We start from the raw sequence: 9,130 nt of genomic DNA on the forward strand, positions 1-9,130 counted from the left end.
ATGCGATTACGCAGCACTTTGAGGCTGGAGATGGCATTAATCCTGATTACCTACTGCAAGAGCTAGTGACGCGCCGGCTCAAGCCAAACGAGTCGGTATCGCAGTATGCTGACGACATTGCGAAGAAGGTGACACTTCTACATCAAGCTAATGGTGAGTTTGCTGAGTGGCAACATGCAAGCCTACTACTGTCGAGCAGCGTGGAAGCGTTTAAAGATCTCGCCCGTGAACACGGCGATTGGCTTAACAACCATGATCGTAAGACACTTACACTTGCTGAAGCTTTACAACGACTACGCGCTGCTGAACACCAGCGTGACCAGCTGCGTGCACAGACCAGACAACCGGTCGCGCATTCAATGCAAATTGCTCATGTCGGAACGGACCAAGGACAAGGTCAAGCCCGAGGACGCAAGCGCAACAAGCAACAGCGCAAGCGATCTAAGGGCGTTGCAGATAAGAAGCAGCGCACAAACTGCGCGAACTGTCAAGGAGAAGGACATTGGTATGCCGAGTGTACGGCTCTCACTGGCCAGCAACTGAAGCCAGAGCTCGCGAGAAAGCTGCAAGAGAGACAACTAAGGGCTCCCGTGTCGCTGGTGAACTCTGTACGTCGTATGGATGCGGTAGCGTCGGAAGAAGATGGCCAAGGACTGTTTGCTGGCCTATCACTATGCGATGCGAATGCGATTGACCTTACGGATGGTGCTGCCCTATCGTCTACGGCTACGCAATCACCTGCATGGTCACTAACGTCTCCTGCAGAAAGTGAAGAAGGAGGAGAGCGTCGTGTTGTTGAATGGGTGCGGGCAAGTACGCAACGCACTCAATCGTCGGTTGCGCAAGCAACGCACCGCTTGAGGTGCAGGTGGAGGTTCTGTTCCAACACTTACAAGTTGGAGGACAAGGACTAACACAACGGACAATCAACTTACTGCCTACACTGCAAGGCACAACTGTAGGCTGCCAAACTTGCCATACACACTCGCGGGACACAACTGTGAAGTGCAACCTACTGGACACAGCCCTGGCTGTTCAAACAGGGTGTACAAGCTACTGTTACTGTGCAAAAACATGCAACCTAACTGTTATCGAGGTACCTGTGCGCAGACTCAGTGGGGAGGGGCAATTCCAGTCTTACAGCTGGATTGGTGGCCCTACGTGGGAATCAGTCCATCTACTACCTTGGGGCAAGGGCCTGGTCGAGTAAACTCGAAAGGGCCTACCACTTGAGCCATTGGGCGCAATCAAGCTGGAACCACAAGGGGGTTCCGGCTGGTGCCGGGGGATAAGCTGTCGAGGTTCCTGGATGTTCGGGTTTAACAGACCGCCAAGAACCCAGGGAATGGCGCAATTGGATTACAAGACCTAACTTGGAAGAGTGCGGTACGAGAGAGGGACTCTGGAGAGTCAAGAATGTTGGGGACACTTTGAACCCTCCTATTCCAAGGAACCGAAGGACGAAGGTCGGTTTCACCCACCCCGATTCTTTTCAATTCGGAGAACCGAAACTTTCCACCCAAGAGGGAAAGATGGGCCGTTCCTTCCGGTTCAAAATGCGAAGGAACGTGGGAAACCAAGGAGGGGGAAATCCCAGGGGCCGTTTATCGATCTCCACCGCGTCAGCAAGCAGTGGCGTAACGAGAGACCGAGTTGCTATGAGCCGCCACCCCAACGGCGATGATCGACTGAGGTCGCTATGGGACCGTCGTCTCCGCAGCAGCAGTGGCGTGACAATCCTTCGAGAGGACGAGGACCTTCACCTCGACGTGACAATTTCCAAGGGCGGAACATGTCTCCACGTCGATTTGAAGACCGTCGTGAGAACAGACCACCCAACTCTCGTCAAGTCAACGCTGTGAGCCATAACCCAGGCAAACTGGCCAGCTCGAGGACCGTCTCCCTGGACGACGTGGTGTACACACCGAACGCGAAGGTGAACATCATTAGTTTGGGCTACCTACAAACGAAGGGCAACTTCAAGTTGACATGCTCAGAGGACCAACAGACTGCTTGGATCTCCAAGCCAAGCACATCACTCAAGTTCATGATGCGTGACAGTATCTACCGACTACGTGCAGAAAGAGTGACTGGAGTGATGGTGATGGCGGCTCTAAAAGAGGACATGGACAGCAAGAAAGCCATGGAGCTGCTTCATCAACGATTTGGTCATATGAGTATGGAGACGGTGAAAGTGTTGGCAAACAAACTCGATGTTGGAGTTAAGATGAATGCAAAAGGTCTGTCTTCCTACGAGTGCGTTGCTTGTGCTGCCAGTAAGGCGAAAAAAATGTCTTACAAACGGATTCCATCGCGGAAGTCCGAACCTCTGGAGACTCTCATGATGGACATTTGCTCTGTAAACGAACAGTCTGTGGATGGAGCTACAATGTTTCTCTTTATCATAGATGAGTCTACAAGGTACAAGTGGCCGTTCCTACTCAAGAAGAAGAGTGAAGCAACGTTCCACATCAAGGTCCTGCTGAACAGGCTGCGAACTCGCTTTCCTGAGAAGAAGGTGCGACGACTACACTCTGACCAAGGAGGTGAATTTGCAAGCAAGGAACTAAGTGACTACTGCGTCGACCAAGGGATTGAGCAGCAGTTTACGAACGCCTATTCTTCTCAAGAGAACGGCATTGTGGAGCGTGCTAATGGCGTGGTTCTACCAAGGATCAGAGCGATGCTGATGGCTACACACATGCCCAACTCCTTGTGGGGAGAAGCCTTCCTGCATGTGGTGACGACGTTGAACTGGTTGCCCACCAAGCCCTTAGGATTGGTGTCCCCGCACCAGAAACTGTACGAATCGGAGCCCATGCTGGATGATTTGCGTACTTGGGGCTGTCTGGCACACGTGCGTGTTCCTCCTGAGTCAAGACAAGCGAAAGAAAAGCTGGAAGCAAGGGCAAGACTGTGTTTATTACTGGGTTTATAGTCGAATCCACCTAGGATACAAGTTCATTGACCTGGTGACAGCTCAAGTGGTGACAGCTCGTAGTGGGAATGTGAAGTTTCATGAAGAGTTCACAACCGATGGCATCTACATGAAGCATCTATTAGAGAACGCATTCTTTGATGGTGATCATACTCTACGCGAGACTGTATCTGTGGCGCGCATCAAGATCAACATGGAGACGTACCTTCCAGGTTGGAGTGACGGCATCTCTAGTGCGGAGAAGCCACTTGAGGCGGTACCACTTGCTGACGAGCCTGCAGAAACTGAGTTAAGTTCAAGTGGGAGTTTGTCAATCGTTGACGCACCTGTGAGCAAGGACAGTGCGGAGACTGCTGATGTTGCAGCACCAGCCGTGTTGCAGGATCCTGCTGAAGAAACCGAGGAAGGTTTGGAAGTGAGGAAGCGCAAGAGACGCAGAATAAAGAAGAAACCTGCAATGGTGGAGAAGGAGACAAGTGGCTTCGAGATTCAACCTCCATCAAGAGAGCCCTGCCTAAAGCGACCAAGAAGGAAGCAGAAGGCGAACGTTCGATTGTCGGATTACGTGGTAGGCCTAGTGCAGGCTATGACTACGGATGTGCAGATTCCGACGACGTACAAACAAGCACGTGCAAGCAAGTACTGGCAGCAGTGGAGAGCTGCAATGTTGGTGGAACTTCAATCGTTGAAGGGTCATAAGACCTGGAAACTTGTACCCCGCAAAGATTCCAAGAAAGTGAAGGTGATAACGTGTAGGTGGGTCTTTGCTGTGAAGCGAGATGAGCGTGGACGAATCAAACGATTCAAAGCGCAACTAGTGATCCATGGATTCAAACAACAACTTGGGATTAACTATTATGCACCTGTGATCCGGTTCGAAACCATACGTGCGGCTATCTACTACGCTGTACAAAGAGGTTGGGAGGTGTTGCAATTTGACGTGAAGACGGCTTTTCTGTATGGAGACTTGGACGAGACTATCTTCATGGAGCAGCCTCCTGGCTTCCAGGTGGATGGACCTGGGTCCATTTGCAGATTGTTGAAGAGCCTGTACGGACTGAAGCAAGCACCGAACGTTTGGATTCGCACGCTTCATGCGAAGCTTGTTGCGATGGGGTTTTACTAGGGACGGGACTCTGCCTATGGCCTATATGCATTGAGAAAGGATGGTGAAGTCAAGTTGCTACTGACTGTTTACGTGGACGATCTACTGCTGATGGGTTCACGTGACCTGTGTGCCACAATCGCTGCCTCACTGCAAGAGACATTCGAGCTCACGACGATGGGCACAGTCAAATATCTCTTAGGCGTTGAGATCCTGATTGACCGGCCGCGCCGGCAAATAGTGTACTGCCAGAAGCAGTACGTACTGGAGGTGTTGAAGCGTTTTCATATGGAGAACTGTAATGGCTGTGCTACACCAGAAGCTACGACGCCCTCGAAGACAGACGTGCCTGCTTCGAAGGAGTATCTTCCCTACAGAGAACTGGTGGGTGCTCTCCAGTACCTCGTTAGTGCATCGAGACCTGACATAGCTCATGCTACCCGACACCTGGGCAAGTATCTTGCGAGCTATGATCATATGCATTTCGCACAAGCCAAGAGGGTGCTGCGTTACCTGAAGGCTACATGTGACTACGGACTAGTGATGAATGTGAAGCTACAGACTGATGTGCAAGTTAGTGGATACTCTGATGCTGATTATGCAAACGACCCTGTGGATCGACGGAGTACCAGTGGCTACATCACTATGCTGGACGACAACGTCATCTCCTACGCATCTCGTAAGCAAGAGATCAACGCGCTCAGTACCTGTGAAGCTGAGTACGTAGCAATGACAGAGGCGACCAAGGACTTGTTGTGGCTTGCTGGCCTATGCAAGGAGTTGAGCTGGAAGCATCCAGTACCTCAACTACTGGGAGACAATCAAGGAGCCATTGCCTTAGCTGCGAAGCCTGGCAAACATTCGAAATCGAAACATATCGATAACAAGTACCACATGATCAGACGCCACGTGGAGTTGAAGCAACTTACAACCCAGCACATCGGAACTGATGCTATGGTGGCCGATATAATGACAAAGGCACTTGCAGTGGTGAAGTTCACACACTTTCGCAAGGCTATGAAAGTCTTACCTATTGTGTCGAGCGACGACAACGTATCCGAGTACATGGCTACAACTACGACTACTGCTACTGCGTTGACTACTGCTGTTGATGCGGAGGCTGTACCTGAGCGACATTGATGAAGACGAGGGCGATCGAGTGGGAGTGCTGTTACTGAGTGGACTGCTATTGCTTTTGAGCTGTGACTACGCTACTACTAGGACTATGGCGGCAACTAGGATGCGCGTGTGTGATCGCGTCGACTTCCAAGTGCGTCGCCGAGATCAAGTGGGAGTGTGAGCTATAAAACTTACCTGCGTGTCGAGCGCCAGTGCATTGCAGTCTGCCAGTGTCCGGTGCCCCCATCTACGAGCCACCGTCCACTGCCAGTGTCTGCAAAGACACATCCCAAGGACACTCATGCGCCTGGCAGTGCAGCTTGCGGCTGCACTACAACCGGCTACACTGAGTACACATGCGTGCAATGGCGAAGGACTATACCAAGGACTGTATGCACAAGGACATCGTTGGCTGTGCGCTGCCAAGATGGTGTACTCAAACGAGAGTGCATTTATCTAGAGTTTAGTATTGACTTATTTGCTATTTGTATACTAATCTACTTTTGCGGTACAGCGGTGTTCTGGCGGAGGCTGCTCCACACTTTGCGTTTTGACGCCTGCCGCTCACCAGAGAGCAGCAGAGAAGAGCAGCCTCGCTAGACACCGCAGTCCTGTCGCGGCCTTTTACCCGGCACTTACGTGTTTACGTTACTTCCTGATTAGTTTCCTAAAGTTGACATTTAAGTGTATTTACATTTAAATGGCTCCTACTCTTAGAAGCGATCGACACATGGAGAAAATCCCCCCGTGACGAGCCCTACGTCACCACTACAATCGTTTTCACTCAGAGAGCTACCTCATCCAGCGAAAAGTTTATCAAATAGATTGCTAGGTATATACCGAGAGGTCCCAAAATGTTGACCGAGTTACAGGTAGCAATAGGAGACCTTCAATCCACCGTAGCTTTTTGAACAACCTCGCTCAACTTCATCATTATGAATGGACGGGTCTTCTCAGATTTCAATGCATAATGTCTGCGAGCCTCGAAATTTGAAATGCGATTAATGCCATTATCGGGAGCCCTCGTGTGAGTACTGCTCATACTGGAAGGACCACGCTGTTCCCTCCAGTGACAGTTCTACTGTATGTACTTTGTCTGCCACCCTGGACGGATTTTTTTTTTCATTGTAGTACCGGAATCCGTTGCATTGACTTGCAGATGATTTTCAGTAAATTTGTTATCGATTCGTCTCGATTTTTCAATTCGATTATTAATAACAACGTTAGATTCACTTCTACAAAATTTTAATACATGAAGTCCCTCCCGATTTACTGCAATTTTTGAGCCGTCAATTATTTTTCGGAACCTGCTTATTCGTGCTGCGTCTTGCCTGAGGAAGAGGTATTATTGCCGCTTTTAATCGCTGAGAACGAGATAATGGATCGAGCGTTGTGATGCTGTACGCCACTGGATGTGGCACATCCTTGAAGTCTACCAACGCTCCAGTGCTGGCGCTCTTTTCTAGTTGACTTCTTGCAAAGGAATTGTGTCGAAGTGGAGCGAGCTTTTGATGCAACCGGGCGGCAACCACTCGACGACGTTTTTGTCGTTTACCTTGTAGAGTTAGACGTCTCTCAGTAACAGCAGAAACAGCGTCGTGATGACCAAGAAAATTCTCCGGACAGGTTTCAGGCGGTGATACAAGACGATGCATATCCTGCAGACGTTGGTATTCGTCCTGAACAAACTCGAGATGCTCATCGGTGGGGCCACAGAGCAAGATGGATGCCACACGAGGTGACCCGACGCCTTTCTTCTCGCTCAAAGTCTCAAGTAGACGCTGGAACGACTTTAGCTCCTGTGCATCTGCTCCATTGGCGGTTATTCTCCGTGTTTTCCGCTTTCCACCAGAAGGTTGACTCGATTCTTCCTCGCTGTTTTCTGCGTCCTCATCGTCGTCTAGTGGATCGTCTTCGGTCTCCAGTCCATTCCTGGCAATATCTTCTGGTATAATAGACGAGTAGGAGACTGTCGAATGCTCCTGAAAAGACCTCGACAGCATGTTGAAGCGATCGATGAGGTAGTCCACAGTCTGAATTGCTCGCGACGGCTGCATCTTTTGACCGGAAGACATGACGGCCAGAGTGAACGCTGTTCCAGGCTCCAAAGCCACAACTGACAAGTAAAATCCAACACGGAGAGACGTCGGGTCCTGCTTTGCGTTAAGGGATCGAAATGAGGCGTTGGCGTCGCCCAGAGTAGCCCTTTGCTTCGTACATGCCGCATTGTTCGCTGCCTTTAGCAGGTCGTGTGGATAGAGAGTAATACGGTGTCCCTCGTCTGAGTCCTTCGCCAGTCTTTCAGAAGATCGCCACGTAAAATCCGTGGAGCAAGGCACCTTGGTATCCGTGGACATGAACACCTCGGCATCGCCGCGTAGGACGTGCATCTTCAGCGTAATAATCGAGCCATGGCCCTCGGGTAGGTAGTAGAAGTGGAAGAACTGCAACTCCTTCGCTTCTTTGAATTCTCGTCGCACGCTCACGCCGAATTGAAGCTCTTCAGTGAGCTCACGACAGCTTTCTCGGTGGATTCGTCTCAGCCGGAAGCCAGCATCGACCGCTCCTTTAGAGTCCTGCTTTGTCGACATTAGAAAGGAGCTGCTTTGCCGAGAGTGCTGGAGTCGCAGTAAGTCTTGCTCTCGCTGCTCCTGCCACTTTTGACGCAGCTTTATCTGTCGCTCCTCGGCCTCGCGTTGCTCCGTTTGCTTTTTCTCGAGATCGTTCCTCATCGCGGTGAACATTTTCGACTCGGATTCATCGAAGAACTGTTGCCATTTCTTCTGCATGGCAGCTTCAGTCTCGGGACTGAATGCGATGCCCTCGCCCAGCATGTTCACTACTCGCTCACCATAAAGCGCTCGCTCTGCGTCTTCATCCAAGCGCTTACGTCGAAAAGGCATGAGCGGTATGTCAGCAGGAATACTTGGACCATCGCCACCCACGGCCTGTAAGTTACCGGGACTGTCCTTGTTGCGAGGGAGATCGTTTGAGTCGTCTTTGGTGCTGTAGTGTGGATCTTTCAGCCCTTCCGAGTCTGCTGGCTTGCTCTTACCAGTCTTTTGTTCGTCGATGCTCTCGTCATCATCGCCCTCACTCTCGCTGTCATCGTTCGGAGTCCACATTGCTGTACGGTACGGATTAGAAGCTGCGACGCTGCGTATGAATGCTGGCTGTTGGGAGAATCGGAACCCGTGCAAAATTCGAGAATCCTCTTGCTTGACAGTTTGCGGCGTGTGTTGTGTTTTGTCGCTGACTTCCGCCACTTTTTCTTCCTCGCTTACGACTTCGCTTTCAGTGCTCAAGTCAGGAACATATTCGTTCGTAGGAATGGGCTCTTCAAGTGGCGCTGCTACGGTTGGTATCAAGGTCACTTCTTCGTCCTCCACGACCGCAAGCTCTTCAACATCAGCAAGAAGGCGAACTTCGACCACTACAGGAGAGTCAACAACACTTTCGACCGCTTCCATGTCAGGACTTATTGGCACCGGCTCAACGGCTTCAACTTGGACGTGCACTGCTGGCTCGAGCTCGGATGGAACTTCTTTAACGACAATTGGCAAGATCTCGGGAGGCTTCTCTTGAGGAAGTTGCTCGTCATGCACATGGGATTGCTCGACATCAGTGACATCGACTTCGGCTCCATTGTCCGCGTCTTTGCCTTCGTCAACTTCAGATTCTATCAGAGTTTCTTCTCGTGCTGTCACGACTGGGGTTGGTTGAAGAGGTGGAGGGGGCTCTGGCGATTTCATCTCGACCTCTTCAGTTTTAAGCTGGACTGCCGTTTCTTCAAGTTTTACCGGTGTGGAAGCTGCACGCACTAGTCCCACGCGGATGGAATACGCTTTAAGGGACTTGGGTCTTGGGAGTTGGGGCGGGGCTTTCTAGCTCCAACTGTGGGAAACTAATAACCACTAGGGGTTGGTGCTTTCGGCTCTGTATCGCCGGACGTGGGGAAAGGAAGCGCG

General features: G+C 50.9%; 1 protein-coding gene across 1 annotated transcript; it reads right to left on the reverse strand.

Moving 5' to 3' along the window:
• Window positions 1-6,451: 6,451 nt before the first annotated feature.
• Window positions 6,452-7,906, reverse strand: PITG_05334 (uncharacterized protein; the record flags this gene model as incomplete). Its single annotated transcript, XM_002998953.1, has 3 exons — window positions 6,452-6,972; window positions 7,024-7,051; window positions 7,133-7,906. 3 exons carry the CDS (start codon window positions 7,904-7,906, stop codon window positions 6,452-6,454), a joined length of 1,323 nt encoding a protein of 440 aa, XP_002998999.1.
• Between the last annotated feature and the right edge of the window lie 1,224 nt (window positions 7,907-9,130).

This window comes from Phytophthora infestans, genomic scaffold, assembly GCF_000142945.1.
Source record: "Phytophthora infestans T30-4 supercont1.7 genomic scaffold, whole genome shotgun sequence".
Taxonomy (NCBI): Eukaryota; Oomycota; class Peronosporomycetes; order Peronosporales; family Peronosporaceae; genus Phytophthora; species Phytophthora infestans.